The sequence below is a fragment of the Amia ocellicauda genome, chromosome 21 (genome assembly GCF_036373705.1).
Source record: "Amia ocellicauda isolate fAmiCal2 chromosome 21, fAmiCal2.hap1, whole genome shotgun sequence".
Lineage (NCBI taxonomy): Eukaryota > Metazoa > Chordata > Actinopteri > Amiiformes > Amiidae > Amia > Amia ocellicauda.
Window position 1 is genome coordinate 1,267,602 of NC_089870.1, and position 22,847 is coordinate 1,290,448.

Genomic DNA, 22,847 nt, shown 5'->3' on the forward strand with positions numbered 1-22,847 from the left:
GAATAGAAATGTCCACATTAAAGACCAAATGGCAATACCATGTAAAAAGATTTATGCATCTCAGTTTTCCATTAATTATGTGTTTCTGTATGTTAGATCATTAAAATACAGAGGCTTATAAATTAACTCAATGCAGCTAAGAGTGACAGACAAACATTTTGAAATATTACAGGATTTCCAGGCCCTGGTGGGAAAAACACTATACAGTGCTGCCAATACAATGATAGAAACATTTGAGAACACTAGGATGTAGGACTTGTATTTTTTATTAATTGTATATTTTGCCTATGCACTTATGTAATTTTAATTAATGAATTTTAATTGAATTCATAATTGAAGCTCCCAGCAAGATGTTTCAACTTTCTCTACAATTTATTGTGTAGTATCCCCCTCTACAGGACAGATCACTGACTACATATTGACTACTGCTATTCAATGGCAGAGGGAGTTTTTGTTACGTTGTGCAGTAGCTCTACATCACTGTGTTTGCCAGCTGCACAGAAATAGACACCACTGTCTCCTAGCTCCAGATTTTTAATGATAAAATATCCCTTTAGAGCATCAGTTTTTTCAACTTCATATTTGTTTCTTGAGACATTCTCAAATTCAGGGTCACCAACAGATGAAGAGCGGACAATGAGCTGAATGCTCTCCCCTGGTAGCTGGCGGAACCAGTACATTTGATAGTAGCTGCTGTCCTGGTGTTCACAGTTAATCTTTGCAGACTCCCCTCGTAGATGCCAGACAAAGGAGATCTGGGAAACTTCAATACCCTCACAGTGACCTGCCAACACAGGAACAAGAGGGTCAACCTCTGAATGGAATAAGCATACCCATTGACATTTCGTTCCTGTTACATTAGCCCATCAAATGCCTCTGTTGTCAACAATCAATCACATAGCAATGACAGACATTCAATATTACTGGAGATTAACAGTAACAGATTAACAATATTACTGGATGAAACAGTGAATCAGATAAGCAGTGAAGCAGGTTGCCATCACAAATAAAATACAATCTGATTTTAAATTCTATTTATCTAAATAAATAAATGGAAAAAACTGTATTGCCAGTAAAGAGGTGAAGTTTTTTTTTTAACTTAAAACACAAAAGGCAGGTTTACTTGTTAAGACATGTAAGATAACAAATAAAGTCAGTGAGCTTCTCATCTCTCTTGCAAAGTCCTGTGGATAACTCTACAGAGGCGAAGAACAACTTGAGAGTTTGACACTAGCTGTTTCCTCATTAGCAAGAACCCCAACACGGGAAATGACATGAAACTTACAAGTCACTACCTACAAGTGCAAGTAGAATGTCATATAGCACAAGGAACTGACCTTGCTTGGCTTCTTTGCATCTTTTACTTTGCTCATGTTGCCTCTTACTGGACTCATTCAGCATTACACATCATAAGAACATAAGAACATAAGAAAGTTTACAAATGAGAGGAGGCCATTCGACCCATCGTGCTTGTTTGGTGTTCCTTAATAACTAAGTGATACAAGGAAACTCTCCAGTCTATTTTTCAATGTTCCCAAATTTTCAGCTTCAACCACATCGCTGGGGAGTTTGTTCCAGATTGTGACGCCTGTGTCTCCTGTTTTCTGACAAACTCCCCAGTGATGTGGTTGAAGCTGACAGGGATATATATTCAAAAAATGCAATAAAACAATAAAAAATCTGTACATAAGAAGTAACATCCACACAACACTGAACTCGCAGCGCTGTTCACTGTCGCGCAGACAGGAGGATTCATCTGACACTGGATTGAAGTGCCTACAGCCGCCGCAGACAGCTATCCTAATTAATTGAATATGACTGAATTATTGGAATCTCCAATTAATGTATTAATTCAGAAAAAGGCAACAAAATATCTGTGTACATATTTATATAGCATACCTATATGTATATGTGCTCTATACACAGCTATAGCCACATAGTTACTTCAATCTAGACTATAGCTGTGTACGGAGTTAACTACATTATATTAACTATATCACCCAGCAGTTTCAAGTGAAAACATCTTTGGGTGATCCACTGCTGGGTGATATAGTTAATATAATAAAAAAATGAAAAATAATATTAACATACTGTATATGTACAAATGGTGTGGAGACACTTAATTGACAGTTTGATCAAAACACGTATGTAAGGGCAGTACTGAGCCGTAATGAGTCTCGATTGGTTTCACTATTCGGATTGGCTTGCCTTGATTTTGATTATTAGCCGATATGTTCTGTCAATGTGATGCTGCCTCCATTTGTTATAAACTTGAACAGCATCACATTGGTCACCACCAAATTACATAAAAAAAGAGAAAAAAACAAATAGAGCTACTAATACATCACAAATAACAAATACAGTACCAACAGTTTAAAAACTGTTATAATTGTAATATAATATGTGTATATTAATGTATATGTATAGTCAGCGATAATGATCCTCTCCTGCTCGTAAACGATCGCATCGATGTCTCCCTCACTGGGCTCTAATGCCTGTGACCCTGTGAAGGATCCACTCAATACATGCTATCCTGGTGTTCAAAGTTAATCTTTGCAGATTGCATAGTCATCTGCCAATATCAACAATACTTCTATTGCTGAGGTAGAAGAACAACTTGAGGGTCTAACACTAGCGGTGTCCTTATTGTACACTGCACTTTCAGATGGCTTCAGTCCCTGCACAGATGGATTAAAAGTTTCCTTTCTTTTTGGTAGTGAATAGTGAATTTACATTTTCCTCCATTGTTTCTCTTTCATAATAATAATACACTATGAGCTACAGATGTTGCCCAGGTAGCTAGTGATACCAGTACATTCCATTTTAGCTGCTGTCCTTCTGAGAGCAGTTACAGTTACAGAGTACAGATTCAATGATGACTGATCTGGAGATCTGTTTACAGGCAAGACCTGAACTAAAAGACAACAAAGAATTGGGGGAAATATTTGACTCATTTTCCTGCTGAAAATAAATCAAAGTTCTATCTCTCAAAATACATTTATTTTCATAGTAAAGATAAGAATGTTTGCTGATAAATATGTGGTTATGTGCAAACACATTTATTGACAAAAAAATCCATAAACATTTGCTGTAAAAAAAAAATCTCATTTGGCACATTATTAAATTAATATAATATAATATTACTGTAGTCTAACATTTGATTTGTTAGTTTGTAACAGAAAATAGAGGTATTAATACTAAGTCCTTGTCTAATCTCTAATAATGCAGAAGCAATCTGGTGTGAAGGAAACAGAGTTGTCTGCTGAGCCACTATATTGGGCGCTCAGAAGATTGTTCTGGAATCAGCAGGAGAAGCACTGCCAAAAACACAGTCCTCAATGAGGGCAAGGAGAACAAATTAATACTTGGAAGACTGGTGCTGCAAAGACCTGGGGGTGAGGAGGTCTGTTTGAAAAGAGATGCAAGAGGAAGGCAATGTGCAGACAGACTTCAGGAGCAATCTTGTAGTGATCTTTTGTTACTGCAGCTGTGGCTCAGTAGGGTTTTTGTAGAGGGATGAGGGATTATGCAGCACTGTGTAAACTGGCTGCACAGAAATATACAGCATTGTCTGTGTCTACTATTGAGGGAATAGTCATTATGGCATTATTTCTTCCATCTACTGATAAACTGAATTTTTCCTTCAGCTCTTCTTCATGGTAGGGCATATTTGTATAAAGATATCCAATAAACATCCAAGCTCCACCTCTTCCCGATTGCTTGTACCATAGAATACGATCATATCCAGTTATAGTGTGGCTGCAGTTGATTTCAGCAGATTGTCCAGGGCTCTTCAACAGTCCAGGAGGAGACTGCTGAACATTGCTACTGTCTGATGGACCTGTGTAGACAGAAAGATTATATTTTAAATTATATGAGAAAAAAATAGTAATCAATTATGAAAATAAAGTCTAATGTTTTATGACAAGTTCCATAACTAATAGCTGGAACTTTCAAAGTCTCACACTCAGAGTGATTCAGAGGCTCTTACATGTCAGCCAGTGCAGTAAAACTGTGAACCCAATGAAAACTCTGAGCATCTTTCAGTGCAGAAACAGAAAAGTAGCACAGCAGCGCTGCATTTGACTGAGATCTGAATGGGAGGGGAAGCAAGAGATGACACCAGGAAGTGACATTTCAAACTGGATATATTTTTTGAAAATGAAAGAACACATTGACTCATTCTGCATTGCACAAGAAATTTCATCTTTTGACCTGTCAAGAATGTATTCTCCAGCAGAAGAGCTCTCTGGTCTCTCTCTCTCTCTCTCTCTCTCTCTCTCTCTCTCTCTCTCTCTCTCTCTCTCTCTCTCTCTCTCTCTCTGTGTAAACACATACATTGTAGTGTCCCTCATTACTCTATCTGTACTCTTGAAACCTCTTGAAAATATAGACATGAAATCAAAGAATTGGTAGAAATGTTTAATATTTTGCTCATTCTAAACTACTGAAGGAATCTTGTAAAAGTAGATAAAGTGTTAATCATGTGTGTGGTTTAATAGTAGAACCACCAAGATTTCGTACTAGATACAACCTGCTTAATGTGCGGCTCCTTTATTGTGTTAAGAAAATTAAAAACAAGGACTTGGATAAAATGTAATAGTTTTACATATGAACACTGACACATAACATTTTCAGGGGAGAAAAGGTGCATTTCCATTGAAAATTATTTTTCATATTCCTTCAAAACAGGTGGATATACACTACCGGTCAAAAGTTTTAGAACACCCCCATTTTTCCAGTTTTTATTTCAATTTAAGCAGTTCAAGTCCAATGAATAACCTGAAACAAAGGTAAGCGGTAAACTGGCAGAGGTAAAAAAAAAAAGTTTAGGTTACCAAAAACTGAAGTAGATAGTAGGGTCCTATGGGCGCGGCCTATTTTGTTATGACATATGACCTAACCTTATTAATGTTCCTACGTCATAATTGGGGGGGGTGATTTTAGGTAGAGTTATTTCCTTAATTATTCCTACGTCATATCCGTCAGAAAGTGTACACCCCTGAACAACAAGGCCACCCGTAAATACCCCCACCCCTCTGAAGGCACCGCCCCCAAACTCTCCTCTCTATTTAAGAATCTGGGTCTTGTGGATAAGACTCTAGAAGGCTTGCAAGAGGGTCCAAGAGAACGTGAAACGGGCTCTCCGACTCAGGGTTTTGAAAGGTGTGAATGGGAAAGCTTGCAGATTTATGGTAGAGTGGTGAAGAGTCTATCGATAACTAACTACTATCGCAAGGTTTTGTTTAGCAGTACAAACCCTATTGAAGGGGTTGTGGAGGAGCCAGAAAAACAGGTTACTGAAATCATGTTTGACAACTTGGACTGGCCATTCTTGAAAGAGGTCATAACGTGTATAAATGATGGTTTTGACATCTTGATCAAATGTTCGCAACTGGATTCTGTTAGAAGGAGAATATGCTGGATTATGGATTATATATCCCCCTTGAAGGACGACGACGATGATAAAACAGACGACCTGTGGGGGTTTGGAGGGGGGTCTGGCGGCTCAGGGGCTACTCTCTTCTAAGAGGGCGGTCTGTCGTGACGTAGTGAAGAGATAGGATAAAAGGCGCAACACTTCATTCATGGTTTAAAATTAAAGAAAATGTCTTACCCGAAAGCTGTGGACGTCGACAGGCTCTACAGACCTCTTCAAACCCGGGATCTCCCCTGGTTCTATTCCCCAGATTTTGTATACACTCCGGAACCCTCTGACTGCGGCTACCCTCCAAGACCTCAACCCCCGGTCCCTCAGGACGAAACAGCATGCTGTGCGATGGATGTCCAAATGAGTCTCGGTGAGCCCCAGCCTCTGGAGCTCATGGAGGGCCTCGATTTTGCTGAACTGTCTACCGTCTGTGTGTCTCAGGAGGGGGTCGTCCAATGGATGTAGAAACACCCCACAAACCACCAGGTGACCCAATGAGCATCGAACTGTCCCGGGGGCGTGATGAAGACGCTGGATTTATGCCCGGGGTACGTGACCAAGTAAGCAGAGTGGTTAAAAGCACCCTGGTGTATATTCTGAGTGCTATCATCGACCGAGCTCTGAAAGAAGTCTGTCTGGGTTGTGAAGTGAATCACCCCAGTCAGTTGAGACACAGCTGTTTGTTTGAACCAGACCGCTACTATTTCCAGTTCTATTTCGACGTGTTTTACAGAAGACTGAACAAACCGTGGCTGAAACCTGCGCTAATCAAGCGTCTTACTCCCACCTACATGTCACCCCGGTGCAAGTCCAGAAAATCATAGATGAGATTTTGCTGGAGCTGAAAAAGGAGCCGTTTATAATAGAGAAACTTGGTCAGCTGCTCAACGACCTGGATGAGCCGAGTAGAAAAAACACTGGCAAGCTAAAAGCTTATTTCTTCTGTAAAGAAGTTAAAGCTGGGGACGGCGACGAAGAATTCGACATCTACGCCACTGATTCAGACTCTGACCTGAACTAAGGGACTTTGAATATGGGGAATGTTCTGGACTGCTTCTGCAACTGGTTCTGTCATCAACACTCTGCAGCTAACATGAGAGCTCTATTACACCATTTGCTTGACAAAAAAGTAGCCAACGCGAGCCTTTTCTCTACAGATTTAACCATCGATGAGGACCAACTTTCATACCTGGAAAAGTTAATGGCTGCTGTAACAAAGACCGGGGGGTACGAACACTTGGATGAAGCGCTCAAGGGGGCCAAGAATGATATTAGGCCATTTCATCAACATCTGTATGACCTTTTACTGAGCATGTTTAATACACCTCTGTTTACTTTTAAAATAGGCCATATTGTTGTTTTATTTACATATGTAACTGAGGTGTGTGCCTACAAGATAAATAAACAGGTATTTGTTGATATAGATCAAGTAACCAATCATCTGATTTCTTTTTGTCTGGACCGTAGAAAAAATTGTTGTGTATGTTATACTTTTCTCAAATGTCTAAAAAGGGATATCTGCTCTCCTGAAGTTGAATAAAAAACCTTGTATAAAAACTTTGCGCATAGTGTTGGTCTGTGTTGTTATTTGACAGAATGACTCGGCAAGCTCCTCAAATGCAGGAACTATACTACAACCCAGCCAAGATTGGGGGTTTGGCGGGTAAGAAGGGTTTTCAAAGACGACTCACGGAGGCAGGAGTGAAGGCTAATGATGTGGTTGTTTCAGAATGGTTATGGGAACAAGACGCCTATACCTTACATAAACCTCTCAGGATTAACTTTAAAAGAAACCGCATATATGCAACTGACATAGACTCACAATGGCAAATGGATCTAGTCGATATGTCAAATTTATGTAACTATGGTCACAAATTTATGTGTTATGTGTTACGTGTTTTCGAAATATGCCTGGGCTCGCATTCTACATAATAAAACAGGTAGGGTGGTGACAAGGGCCTTTGAGGATATATTGGGCCAGGGTCGATGTCCTAAAAAACTGCAGACTGATAAAGGAAAAGAGTTTCTCAACAGAGAATTTCAGAATCTACTGAAGAGACACAAAATACATCATTTCACCACCAGTAATGAGCTTAAGGCATCGGTGGTGGAGAGGTTTAAAAGCACCATAAAGACCAAAATGTGGAGATATTTTACAGCGGTCAACACGTTCAAGTATTTTTATAAAGTTCAGGATTTTATCGAGGCTTACAACCAAGGGTATAGATAAGAGCATATATGTAAAGATTCCCCCTCTTTCAGCAATTTCAGACACGGCCCCTCTGGAGTTTTTCATAGCAGGCAATGGCGAGGATTATATTGATTTGAATAACACATTTATTTTAATGAACTGTAAAGTGGCTGATGAGGATGGCGATGCAATCGAGAAGACGACCATCGTAGGGGTCATCAATTACCCAGTGGCCACCATGTTTTCACAGGTGGATGTGACCCTGGGAGATCGGCTCATTAGTCAAAGCAGCAATACTTACCCCTATAGAGCCATGATGGAGTGTATCCTTAATTATAGTGAGGAGACCCTAAGCAAACAGTTCAGCCCCGGCCTTTTCTTCAAAGACACCCCGGGAGTTATGGACGACAAGGATCCAGAGGGACTCAATAAGGGTTTGCAAAAAAGAACGGCCTTTTCAACAGAAGGGCGGACCTTTGAGCTAATGGGGCATATTCATGCAGACATATTTTTCCAAGAAAAACTCATGCTCAACGGGGTAGACATTAAAATTAAAATGATCCGTAGTAAAAATGCTTTTGGTCTGATGACCCCTGATACTGAAAAATATAAACTGACCATATTATCGGCCTCACTGTTTGTGAAAAAAGTGTCCGTCTCCCCGGCGGTTAAACTAGGACATGCGCAGGCGTTAATGACGGCAAACGCCAAGTACCCAATCGAAAGAGTCTATATGAAAGTCCACAGTATCCCCGCAGGGATGCGGGTGATGAACCAGGAAAATCTCTTTCTAGGACAGCTCCCAAAACAGGTTATTATTGGGTTCGTGGATAATGATGCATTTACCGGGGTTTACAACAAGAATCCCTTTAACTTTCAACATTTTAACGCGGAATTCATAGCATTGTACGTCGATGGGGTGCAGGTTCCATCCAGACCTTTTCAACCTGACTTTGAAAACGGCAATGCTGTTCGTGAATATTACAGTCTAGTATTGGCTACGGGTCGCCATCTCAAGGATCAATCTCTGCTGATCGATCGCCGGGAATACTGCAGCGGTTACACACTGTACGGCTTCAATCTGACCCCTGACGAAGAGTGTGGACAACATTTTTCGCTGATGTGAAGATGGGCAATATGCGTTTGGAGATGCGTTTCAAGCAGCCTCCACCACGAACTGTAAATATGGTTGTGTATGCTGTGTTTGACAACATTATTGAGGTGAACCAGAGGAGAAACTTTCTGTATGATTATTATTAAAATGAACACCAGAGAGCTCAACCACATCATGAATGCTATGGCCTGCTCACGGAAACTGTTTCAAGGAGTCTACGCCTGCGACCAGCTGCCTAAATTTAAGATCAAGAATTTACCCGCAATGTACATAATCAACACACACCCTAAAAATATGCCCGGAGAACATTGGCTGGCTATTTATCTAAGGGAGGACCACCGTGGTGAATTTTTTGATTCCTATGGAAACCCCCCGGATTTCAGACCTTTCCCTCGGAAGATCAATAACTTTCTGCTCAACAACTGTCAAGAAACCATTTACAGCGGTCGTCAAGTACAAAGTCTACAGACCTGCACTTGTGGTCAACACTGTGTGTTTTTCTTATATCATAGATCTAAAGGAAGGTCATACCCCAATATTATGGCCTTGTACAGCGAGGATTTAGGACAAAATGATAAAAAAAGTAGCAGAGTTTGTCAGGACACTGTGGACTCCCCCTTATAACACATTGACTTACGGCCCTAGCCAACCATGTATACAGATGGGGTGTTCTTGCGAGGATTTTAAAAGATGTCATGCATGTTAAGGTGAAAAAATAATGAAAACAGCCTTTGAATCATTAGTTTTGTTTTTATTTAACACAATTCTTATACAAAGCATGGGTTATGTTATAAATAAATGTACAACATTTGAAAAAAAAAGAAAATTGTTTGTCGGGTAATTATTTACAGGGGGGACAAATTAAAACATGAGATTAATAAGCTTTCCAACGGTGGCTAGATCCTGAGGATAGTCGCTCAGCACGGTCAGAGTAATGAGATGTCGGAGTCACATCAGTCTCCCCCTCTTTACACAGACGGATTTTTTGTCGCGTTTCCTGGTTATGAACTGTTGATTGGGGCATGTTCAGAAAGGCCATCGCATGTAGGAAAGCATTCCAGCCTACAGGTCGGCGACTATCGGGTACCTTATTAGTGCTAGTGATGCTCTTCAACAAATCAAACATGTGTGAACCTTTGATCAGTTGTCCTTTAAAAACAAATTCACCCTGTTCATTCCAAGCCGTTACCAGCGGTTTCTGAACCATTTTGTGCAGGATATATTCCGCATGTCTTTTGCTTCTGGCAGGCATGTTTCTCAAAACATCAGTTACAACATCTCCCTCTGAACTCTCAACAGGGTCGGTCACCGCAACATCTTTATCAACCGTAGCCCCCGCATCAGCCCCAGAACCATTTTCTTGAGAGGCCATGGTTAAAGTTAAAGTGTTTTGATCTTTTTCACCCTGTCTAACCAGACGGAGGTAGCGCTGTAACGTGTTGCTATACATCTGGGCTTTGGAATACTGATTTAAATCGGCCCTGGCCAATATAGCATTCATTTCAGAGTCCAGGTTGTTTTTGGCCATTTGTCTAATGGGCTCTGGCTCGACAACATTTTTTCTCAGTTTCTCAAGCTGCTCCTGAGGGATCAAAAACATTTTCTGAGCATATTCCATTATTAACCCACTCTGGAAGCTAGAAGACTGGTTAGGAAAGGCACGGCTATGCTCAACAGTGGGCCAATAAAACCCCCAGTTTGATTAATCTTCTTTCTTTTTCTTTTAATAGAATACTTCTTATTAGCGATGATCTTGATAACAGCTTTTTGTTTTTTGAGTTTAGAATTTTGAGAAGGGGTTAGGGGTATATTACCGCGTAAGATGTTTAAAGCTATTTCACACAGGGTCTCGATCAAATCCGAGGAAGCCGCTGCCAGCACTGCTTTCCTATGGCGCGGGCTCCCATCAAATAACATTTGCAAAAGCTGCAGAATTCTTTTAATCCGAACAGACATTCTTATTTATTTCCTTTTCTTTAGCACATACACTGCCGGCCAATCGGGCGGGCACAAACCTGTTCTGAAGCGAAAGTCTTCTGGGATTTGTGCTTTTAAGTCCGCAATCGACCTGTAGTTTATCTCTGGGGTTTTTAAAAATAATTATATAATTGGCGTTTAAATTAATAGTGCGGCTTTTTTTACCTTGAAAAAAATAATTTTGAACTAAATAAATAATACTTAAATTCCTATGATGAGTGTGCTTTGTGAAAGCTTTTTCCACTTCACTGTTGTCACCGGCCTGCTCCATCAGGTCATCAAGGATCACTAGATTAGTTTGACCAGGCGGGAACAAGTCATCATCACACAACAAGGCGGGGAGACCTTGCACAAATTTCAGATTATTTTGTTTCGAAGCCAAATCATCGTAGAGCGGTTGCCAGCAAGAGTAACACCACACTATGTTGTCGAGATCTTGGGACACGGTTGCTTCCACATCATTACAGATAGGTTGCTAAACAAATCATCCCCTCTGAGTTCTAACTGTACAACATCTCGAGGTCTGACCCTTTCAACAACCTGTTCAAGCATGTTTTGCAAGGCCTCGTGTATGTTGACAAATATTTCTGCATAATTGTCACAATTTAAAAGTTCTGCAAAATTAAAACGCTGAATCATTTCAAAATTGTTATAGGCAAGTCTATCTATAATCACGGGATCACTGGAACTCTTGGACACATCATCATTTTGAACAAAACCGTCACCCCCTACATTCTCACAGAGCATGTCCTCCACAGCCTTATCAGTCTCAGAACCCTCCACATTCCGAACACCACCACCGCCGCCATCTACAAAAGCCCCTTTTTGAGGAGTCTCATTTAAAGCCTGTAAAAGCCCTTCAAAGATATCCAACTGGTTAATGTCAAGATCCTCCTCTATAGAGATGGTGGCTTCTGCCGACATCCTGTGTTCTAATTGACTCAAATCATTTATAACAGGGGCAGAATTTGGTCGGGGTGGCTCCTCCAAAGCCTCCACCATTTCAAACAAATCGGGGTGAACTAGGGGGAGAACCTCTATAGGCGCTACCGGTGGGAGGTGGTTATTTAGATCATTGACCATCTGTAACAGGTCGGGGTTCAACGGTAAGTCTGTTAATTCACGTTGGCTCGGAGAGTTTAGTTCTGTTGGGGGTAGTTGGTGGTTATTTAAATCATTTACAATTTGTAATAGTTCCAGGTTCATTGGAACATCAGAGGAGTTCATAACAGGGCCGGGGATGTTCTCATGGGAAGGTCTTTTTGGGGCCCTAGCTTGTTCATAATCCTTTAGTTCGTGAGTTCTTTTACCAACACATCCAGACATTTTTTAATGTATTTTTTATTTTTCCAACAACCCACAATAGTAAGGCGTTTTGTGGCTATTAAAACATTAAATATGGTACAAGGCGTTAGTTAAGGGTATTAATAAGTGTGTTTTGGCTCTCTATCACCAGGTTTTGCCCCACTAACACAAGTCTTTGATTTTGTAACAAAGTATGTAGCAACTCATGCCGACCTTCAGGAAGTAGCTCCGGGGGCTGGTGGCCTGGCTCGGCTTCAAAGGATGGTCGCTCCAGTAAATCTTGGTCGACGGAGACAGGGAGCGAGCGTATACTCATGGCCGGAGACCAAGCAGGCCTTTGCGGTGATACCCTGACCAAGCGCGGGGTACTGTTCCGCGTTTCTGTAGCCAAGAAACGGGTCGGGGTGAACGATGTTGAAACCAGACCGGCATTGGGGGGTGTGTCAGCTCCGACTAACGGCGACCCCTGAGGTTGTTGGGTGGCTGTATTTGTTCCGACCGACAATGAGGCGAGCTGAATCTGGGGTGTTGAATTACCCCCAGAAGGCTGTGGCCCGAGTAGATGTTGGGGGGTCTCCAAGACCACCGTGGGGGATCCTCTCGGTGGTCTCACCGGTGAAGATGTTTGATCCCACTTAGACGGAGTAATTGTCCTCAAAAGCTCATCCACCGAATGACTATCCCAAGAGTCTTGGGAAGAATAAAAAATACATTACATTTATATCTTTAAACGGTGAAAGAAATCAAACTTAAAACAACCTGAGCAGGACATTCAAAACCTTTAGCTTTTTTAGACCTTTGAAAATAGCCTTAGACATTCACTACACCACCTTATTATTTACAGACACTATATTCATTAGGACTTAATAAAATCTAAAACCTTATAATAAATGTAAAACAGAGAAGCCACTGTAAATAAGTTGTTTCTTAAATGTTTCTTTAAAAACTTTAATATTATTAATAAAACACATTTATATACACACACACACCCACAGCAACATTTCATTTTTAAACAAACCTTCCAAGTGTAAACGCTTCCTGATCCCGGGACTTCCTGTTTCACAAGCGTTTTCATGATCTGTTTAAATATTAAATACAATGAACACAATCAATCCTTTTCCAACAACCACTTTAAAACAGAAGTATAATAGCGGTAGATGCCAAACAACTTACTAAACCCTTTCGGTTGGCTTAACTTCCTAACCAGACGGTACGGCAATCGGCCATTTCTAAACACGTTTCCCAGAAACAAGCCCAGACATGTCCGGCCTCCTACAGGTCTTTCCTAGAACCCCCCACCCTACAGGAAACAGGCTCACATCCTTTAAATATTAACCTTCAACCCTCAGCGGGCAAACAAATCCCTTTTAAAAACATTAAAGTTTGAAAGATCTTACTTACCTCCACAGAATAATCGTTTCTTATGTTTTTCAGCTGGTTTAGCTTTTTGCACCGCTGTGAAGGTAAGAGATATGTTTAACCTTTAGCCACGCTGCTTTATAAAAAGCTTTAACCTCTTATTTACAGGCTGCAGATATATACTCACAGCTATCAGATACCGGGGCTGACGGCCTTTCAGATTCTTGAAAGGTTACGGTTCTCGAAGGTAAAACGAAACAAGCCCTCGATGTGGAAGGCCTTTCATTGTCTCGAACCACGTTTCTTAATACTGTTAGAAAGGATAATTTTTTTAAATTAACAAAACTGAACTCAAATATCTTACAGAAACGTGATACAAACAACCGGGGGTTTAGTTCTTACCCGGTCAGCAGACAGCCCGTCTAGGGGCAACCAATTCTCTCGGTCGATCCTCGGAGACATTAACCACAGGCCTTTCGATAGTTTCTGTGTAATTAAAAAGATCGGCATTGATATATATTAAAACGTTTTCAAAACTCTAATGATCCGCTTCAAAACCACACACCCCCCACACACACACATCCATACATAAGAACCCATGAGCGCAAACACAAAAAGCTTACCGGCGTTCTTCCAGATGATCTCCTCGGCGTTGGGAATTAACTCCTGTTGACTGGATGAAAAATAATTTACAGAGCTTAAAACAGATGCTATAGCCTTATTTACAATACATGTACACAACACACTCTGAGTCAATGAAATTAATCTGAAGACTTACATAAAAACTTGTTTAAATCGAAGTCGCTGATGTTGTTTCCGGCCATTATTGATCTTTAGTCTTAAATCGAAAGGTCAGTATGAGTCTGTCGAGCTGAAGACCTGACCTTCATACTTATACAGGTGTCCATATGCCGGAGCTGTTTGTAAGGCATTGTTCTGGTCTGGACTTTGTGCCGCCCCGTTACAAATTAACATATCAAAAACCAATAAAATGGCACTGCATCAAATTTCAAATAGAAACCTAGATGGAGCCGATCTCTCTCCTCTCAACTCTAAACTTTTATTAGAACCTTTTTGACTCTCAAAAAAACATTTTTAATTAATCTAGACCTATAGTGAACAACCACTAAGAATATTTCACGCCTTTATAAGAGCTAAAACACAACCTGAACCAAGAAAATAACTATAAAGATCTAAAATAACCATCGCTCTAATAGTTTTTACAGTGATTTTTTTTGTTTTGTTTTTTAAATAGCTATGCTTTGTTTGGTATTAAACAAGTCACAAACTACTCAGAACAGCATTTATCACCGCAAAAGAGATATTTGGGTTTATTTTACAAAGCTTATAAATTATATAGGTTAAAAGTATTCTGAATGTTTTGATATCACACGTCATACCTACTGTTGTCTGACCCCCCTCCCGTGGTGTGAGCGATTTAGCCTTGAGTGATATGATCTATTTAGCATTGAGTGATGTGATCTATTTAGCCTTGAAGTGTTGTGAGCTATTTAGCATTGAGTGTTGTGAGCTATTTAGCATTGAGTGATCAGTTGTTTTTATTTTTTAAACGATGCCTTATCATTAGGTATTGAGACAGCTAAAATACATTAAAAGCACATCATTATCTTAAGTCTAACTCTTACAAGCTTTAAGACCCTAGAATGTATTTAAGTAAAACGAATGAACACATTATGTGAGAGAGCTAATATAAAATATTTTTTTTTTTTTTACAAAAACAATTAACCTATACAGACAGACACACACATACACATGCTTTTTTAATTTAATTTTTAATTAAATTTGTCTTATTATTAAACAAACTGAACATCCTCAGATGTTTCCAGAGATTGGTGGGGAGAGACAGAAACAGTGTGGATAACAGTGTGGATAACAGTGTGGTTACTTACGCTATGCAAAACAGGCATTGTTAGGACCTGGGACCATTACAGACAACAGACCTTGTTGATCTTATAAAATGATTGGGCGAGAGAGACAGACAAAGACAGAGACAGTGTGGATATGATAAACACCCTATTCAAAACTGGCATTGATAAGACCTGGGCCCCATTACAGACAACAGAACTTGTTGATCTTATAACGGTTTAGATTTTCTAAACCATTACATGTATATTTAAAAAAAAAAAAAAAAAGCCCCCCAACCACTACAGGAGGATCTGACCCATTCACACTCTACAGTTGACCAACAAGAACAACAAGAAAAACAGGGTTATGGGTGGCCTTGTTGTTCAGGGTTTTATGGGTGTACACTTTCTGACGGATATGACGTAGGAATAATTAAGGAAATAACTGAAATCACGCCCCCCAATTATGACGTAGGAATATTAATAAGGTTAGGTCATACGTCATAACAAAATAGGCCACGCCCATAGGACCCTACTATCTACTAATATACATTTCAGAGTTATATACTTTGTTACTACACCCTCTTAAGCATTATTTGGCAGTGTTATGCACAGCTCCTGTGCATAGAAGTTACACTGTATTCCTACAATGTGCACAACTTTTGAAAGCGTATTCTCTTGGCTACCAGTGTGTTTAATTCTCAAACACATCTGATTTACAATTTCTGTCTCTCCAGCCAGGGGATAAACACTGTTCCGGTGGGGGGGGGGAAGGGGTCTCATTCAGAAGGTCACAGATCCAGTAAAGATTTGATGGTCTATCAAACAGAGAAGTTCAGATCCAATTATGTAAAATTGTGTATTAGTGCACTGTAAACATCTTGACATTTTGAGCTCTCTACAGGTGTGTGTAGCTTTTACCAAAACATGGAAGGTCTGGTTCCAGAATATGTCATAATTGTATTTCAGAATGCGGAGGGGGGTGGGCGTAAATGCGGGGGGTATAAAAAACAAATTTTTCACATCAGATAATGCTTCACAATGTTAGAAAGCTGAGATTTTCAGCTTTCATGGGATACCAAACACTTAGCAAACAACACAACAGTGAAGAGTACACATGGGATTAAACAGAAGCACACGGATTTGGTGCCCTTTTAAGGTTACCAGAGGGGTTTGTCAGCATAAGGGGTTACATTTTGTTAAACAAAATTATTCCATGATTTATTTTTTATTTCCAATTGTTTTTTTGTTCTATGCTTTAATTTCATAGTACATTGAGACATTAAACTGTGTACATTTCAATAAAAAGATGTTTTAAAACTATTCTCAGTCCTGTATAGATGCTGAATTGTAGTGTCAACAGCAGTCTAATAAACCTGTCGCCAGCCCTACACCAAATACAAAATAATTAGCATAGGCTAATCAAACAAGTGACTGATCAAGGCATTGATCCAAAGACCTGGGTTTGCAATGTGATCAGGATTGATTTCCAAAGGAAAGTTAAAAACTTGCTGGTCCTATAGACCCTATGTTAACCAAATGGAACTCCCCTCCCTAGGAACATAACAAAAACATTGTTTTTTAAGGGGACAGTCTGATGCTCTGTGCCCTGTTTATTGACAATATAAACAAATCAAGCCTTTTTCTTTAAAACATAAAGATGGTGAAACTGCTTGTGAATATGCTGAGAGAAAGTGGACCGTGTATCATGATCACAGTGGAATACCGGACACAACACGTAATGATCGTGACTGTTTGCAATTATTTAAAAAAGGGGATTCGGTCCACATATACAAAAGGCATTATTGTTAGGTGTTAATCCAGGAGATACATTTGACACTATTGTAATTTGGGCAGGATCTGTTGAATCAATGCAGAAGGTGGTAAAATAGGAGCAGTAGTGCCGGACCAAGACAAGGTATCTGTAGAGTGTTTCAATTGTGGACAAATAGGACACAGGAGAGAACAGTGCACTAAAAGGATTAACAAATATGTGAGTAAAAACTGTAATAGAGAGGGACATGAAATAGGGAAATGTTTCTGCGCCGGTGGGGGAAGAGAAGGACAGTGGTGAAGGAAAAATGGCAGAGAGCTGCAAACTTTTCCATTACACACATAGTCGTCAGCTCCATGCCCCAGCGCACCTCCTCTGTATACATTAGAGGAGCTAAAGAGAATGATTCAAGATGCAGTACGGGACATCAAGGACTAGGGGTGACGGTTTCCATTGCTGCAGGCAATGCTGAGTGTTTCAGAGGTGGACGCACCAATGTAGCAAAATTGGCAGTGCAGTATGGTAATCGACAATGATTAGTCTTTGTTAACACAAATCAGTGTTAACAGAATAAGGAGGTGTACATATTGTGTGTACATTTTATTATGTAATCGTAATGAAGGAAATAATTTTGGACAGATGTTAGAAGAGACAGGTGCTGTAATTTATTGTGGGTAAGAAGTGATTAACTGCTTCAGAAAGCAGAAAGTAGTATTGAGTGTTAGTACAAGGCAAAACGGCAAATAGATTCAAATCAAGGAACCCATTTTGCAAGGAAGGTAGTAAACGGCATGTACATTTTTGAGAATAAATAATGTTGGATATTTCTTTTCATCATCAGAGCTCTGTCTGAACTGGAACAATGGTTGCGCCCTCATGGGCCGTGGGTTTAATGACTGGGCACCACACGTGTCTTCATGAAAGCATTTGGACTGGGATTGATCAGGACTTGGTGTTATCACCGTTATAACATAAACCTCACCAGACTTCACTAACACACTAACCAAGAAGGAAACAAGAAGGAAAAAAGGAAACCTATTAAATTGCCACAATGTGGAGATGAAGAAATGCTGAAACATTTTCCAAAACAAGGTGGTACAGATTCAAAGTGGCATGGGCCACATACTGTTTTTAAATGACCACTAATCCCACTGTAGCCTTAGATATAGAAGGGAAAGATAGATGGTTGCACTGGTTTCAAATTAAGTTGCACAAAATAAATGCAAAAGAAATTGAATTGCACAGCAGAAAATAACAATTATCTTTACAGTTCTCCCATAATTATGCCTGCAGGGGTCTTTATCCTCCTTTACTTAGGACTCCTGACCTGTACGGATGATAGAATTTACAAGGAGTAACTGGGTGTAACTGGGCACCTGGTTGCAATGCCACACACCAATATCTACATGATGTAGACACAGCAGTGAAAGCATATGTAGATAATATATATGTAAATATGTAAATAATATATGTAAGGGGGCCTCCAACCTGTCCACAGCAAGTCAGTGTGCCAGCCCATGGGCTTATCCCTATGGGCCCAAAATTAAATGTAAACACTGAAGTAACATTATTACTTTTATTTATTTATTTATTGGCAGAAGCCCTTATCCAGGATGACTTACCAAATATGCGCAATACAGAGTTCACATTCAAATTTACATAATACAATGAAATTCAAACCATAATATATTTTACAAGTACATTGAAGTCAATGTCTGTTAGAGTACGTGGGTCAATACTAGATCCTTGGCAAATTTTCTGTGCTACTTATGACATTAAATAACATATTGGAAAAATCAGCACACATTAGCAGATACATGGCTTAGAGTCAGACAGGTTTCACTAATCAACAACTCAGAGGTGAAATTTAGATACTGACCTGACTACATGGTTTGGGGCTGCCAATTCAGGAATAAACACTATAGATGCCGAGTTTAATAATGAAAACTGCATCCCTCCAACATGCTTCATCAATGGGAAGCTAACATAATGCATCTAGAGCAGTAAATACTTCAGACTGTGCCACATTGAGCCTGATAAAGCAAGTCTAATTGATATACCAATGTCTTCACAATTGAGGATTGTCCTGTCAAGCATGAAGTGGTCATGGCTGAGGCCCAAGCACACGTGACTAAGACAGAGACTAAAATCCTGATAGCCCGAGCTCGACATGAGTCGGGTGGAGACATGACTGGTTTGGCCTAATGAATATCTCTAGTCAAAATTCTTCTGTTTTATCTATCCTGGTTTTCCTTTTGTCATTACTAACCTGTCTCTACATTCAAAGGTCTCTTCATACACAGAATAACCTTTTAACCAGTATTAGAGCCTCTGTTAAGGTTTGACATGTCAGACACAGACCTGAAACTTCTCTGATCCCACTATGATTTGTGTGTCCACGTGACAAGAATGACCACTTGGCTAAAAGGAGGGACTGTAGTGGGAACATTTACTTTTATTATGTACTGTATATTATTTCTATATTATTAATTGATTAATGTTGTTATAGTACTAATTGTTTCAGTTTTGTCTATACAGTAGGCATGTAACGATTCACTCAACTCACGATGTGATTTTCTCACGATTTTGTATTTTTTTTTACACAATGAGATTTACAGCAAGACAAATTATAATTAAAAAGTATTATTTCTCACTCACAATATGCTGCACATTCCTTTGTGAAATTGCTATTATTAAATCTTACTAGTACTAATAATAAAGACAACAATAATCTGTACATTTTGAAGATGTTTTTATATTTATTCAACATACAGCACAAGCCAACCGTCCGATTATTTTCATTTTTGTTGTTTTGCGGTGTAATTCTGACTAGTTTGCGCTCCTTGCAAAACTTATTATATCTCTTGATCAAGTATTTGTAAAGATCTGCGTTTCCCACTGAAAGTAATCTGTTGCAACTGTGATTAGTTCTCTGTTACTGTTACTGGAAACAGACTGTGGACTACAGGCGACAACACTGTGACACCTGCCTGTGCACCGATTGGAAGAGACACTGCCACTCCACTGTCCTGTGTCCCAACTGACAATAGGGTCTTCACAGTGCTGGACATTTCCAATGGTTTCTGGAGCGTTCCACTTGCTCAAAATTGCCAATACAAATTTGCTTTCACTTTTGACAATCAGCAATACACATGGACTCACTTACCACAAGGTTTGCATAATTCTCCAACCATTTTTCACAAGCAGATGGCTGAGACCATAAAAGGTTTTTCCAGACCAGAGTGCCTTGTCCAATACGTCGATCTACTGCTTGCTACAACTACAGAAGAACGAACATCTTCAGCTCTTTGATGAACTCTTAAGTCTCCTTTTCCAAGCAGGTTTGAAAACCAACCCAAAAGAAAGTGCAACGGTTTAGAGACTTTGTTTCAAATCTAGGTGTTACTCTCACTCCAGAGGGGAAATCACCTGACAATGCCAAGGTTCAGCTAATCACAAAGTTGCCTTTGCCCGTCAAGAAAACTGCATAGTTTTATTTCCTAGGTTTGATGGGATACCAAAGAGATTGTGGCAATTTTTCCCCTCTATGTCATTGTCACAGTCACATGACCACACCACTCCTATTTTATTCAAGTGAGGAGGGGGGTCTCACTATTGCTCCCTCTCCCCACACAGGCCTTAGCAAGATCCCAATGTACAAACCACAGAGTCAATACTTAAAGTTGCAAAAAATAGTTTATCAGTGGCTACCGGGCAGAGTACGAAGTCCGCCCGGCTGGAGGCCCTATTGCGAACAATAAAATCCTAACTAAAACCATCTTTAATACCAGGCGATTGCACAAGCGACCGTGACAATCAAAAAGATAAAAATAAATAAAAAACACAAGACAACAGTATTTTAAAAGACAGGCAATAAAAATACTAAAACTAATTCTAAACAAAAAACAATAAAACTAAACTAAAAGCTAAGCCTGTCTTGGCCCTCCCAAAGTCAAAGTCCGGGGAATATGGTACAAATACGCCAAGGGAGTCTTTTATTCACCAATATCCATTCAGGGTTGTACCAAGTAGAAATCTCTAAGGCTTGACAGCATGGGGTCCCCCTTACACCATGTCAGCCTCTGGACCAAGCACTGCAGTGCTACCAATCCTGGGAAGGGAGAGAGAAACAAGAAAAGGGAGATTCAGGAGGGACATACCTTTGAGGTAAGTGAAACCACACACGCTACAGATGTTAATTTTCTCTGCTATCCTTTTCCCCAGCAAGTTTCTCTCCACAGGTGCACTGCTTTCCATCTCGGGCCCAGCTAACCACCGGGGGGACACAGTCTCTACCAGCCCTGTCAGATAAGTAGAAATAGTACAAAATCAGTCCAGTATCTATACCCAAATTATACATTTTTTTCCTCAGGATGCCCACTCCCAGAAGCCAGGATGCCACACAGCCAGGAGCCAGGAAGGGTGCACAGCAATCATTAGCCAAAGCTCTCATTCAAAACCAAGGAGAGTTTTCCCATAAGACATCAGAGTACTTATCCTGCCATGTACAATTCCTCTGTTCCAGTCAGCAGCTTCCTCTGTTCCTCAAGGCTGTCTTCCTAGCCTTTAAATGTTCCCGACTGCCGCACGCCTTCCTGCCTTGCTCCCCACAGTGATGTCCTCCTTCCTTCTCAGTCCCATGCATGCTCTACTGCTCTCTGCACTCCTCTTTTAAAGCAGGTCCTCCTCATTAGGGGTCAGGAGATATATTAAAACAGGTGTGCTAGCTGAAGGAGTGGGGGACACCGCCCAATCAGACGGGTGTGTCCTTCATTAGTGTCTGGAGTTGGTGAAGAATGTTGCCTTCATGTGAAAATATAATTAAGTGAAAAAACCAAAGCAAATCAAGTGAAAATTAACAAGTAATATAACAAGTACAAATATAACAAAAGTAATAAAACAAGGTGAAAATATAAAACTACACCATAATAATAGAAACATAATAAATAAACAAACCATTTAGTAGGCAACACCAATCACCCCTCCCAGCACCTCTTGTAACATGATTATTCCTGTAAATGTACAATCTGTATCCTGTATTATCAATAGGCCAAAAAATATATTTTGAATGGAACTGAATTGAATATTCAACATAGATCCAGCACCTCTTGAAAAAACAGAGCACATTATTTCGCTTTACTGGCTTTTTTTAATGGTCCTGAAGTGTTCCACTGCACGCCTCAGCTGAAGATGTGAGTTCGCGTAGTGAGTGTGAAGGAGAAAAGAGCAGTTATCAAAGAAACTTGTAACCTATTTGTATAGATATATTTGCATAATTTATTTTTTTATATATTTAATTTCTATAGGTATTGTCTATATATATGTATATATTTTAGGTTTTGTATTGTTTGTTACATTTGTATATATTAGATTAGCTAATTTTGGTGTTTGCGGTCAGTGAAAATAACGCGTAGCAGTATTTCATCAAGATCCTGAGGTAAGTTTTTTTTTTTTTTTTAAGGATGTGATTTGTTATCCATAAATCTTATTTAAAAAAAGCTTTTTGTCATGGTTAAATAATGTTATTGTCCCAAATTTACTTTCAATTCGGTCTCACTCAAAGGGGCCAGTTACTTAACGTTAATTATTATCATATATTAATGATAATCTTGATATTAATGATAATTAATGATTTGTTAAAATGAATGTAGCAAGGTTTAAGTTAAAGCTGTATGTTAGTGAAGTTAAGTAATTTGTATTGGCATTTGATTTACTGTTGTAATATTATCTACTGTGTAATAATGTTTAAGCCCAACGTAGCCTACTGATTTAGCTATCGGTGTGTGAGAAGGATTTAGGTAATTAACTATATCATGATTTTAGACATTTCT

At 39.6% G+C, this 22,847-nt stretch overlaps 1 protein-coding gene across 1 annotated transcript; it reads right to left on the reverse strand.

The window, feature by feature from the left end:
- Nucleotides 1-9,466: 9,466 nt before the first annotated feature.
- On the reverse strand, nt 9,467-21,273 carry LOC136717369 (uncharacterized). Its single transcript, XM_066694987.1, has 5 exons — nt 21,177-21,273; nt 13,565-13,687; nt 13,420-13,473; nt 13,037-13,096; nt 9,467-12,708 (listed from the first exon to the last, which is right to left on the reverse strand). The coding sequence occupies exons 1-5, from the start codon at nt 21,271-21,273 to the stop codon at nt 12,125-12,127; spliced, it is 918 nt and encodes a 305-aa protein (XP_066551084.1). The 3' UTR covers nt 9,467-12,124.
- Between the last annotated feature and the right edge of the window lie 1,574 nt (nt 21,274-22,847).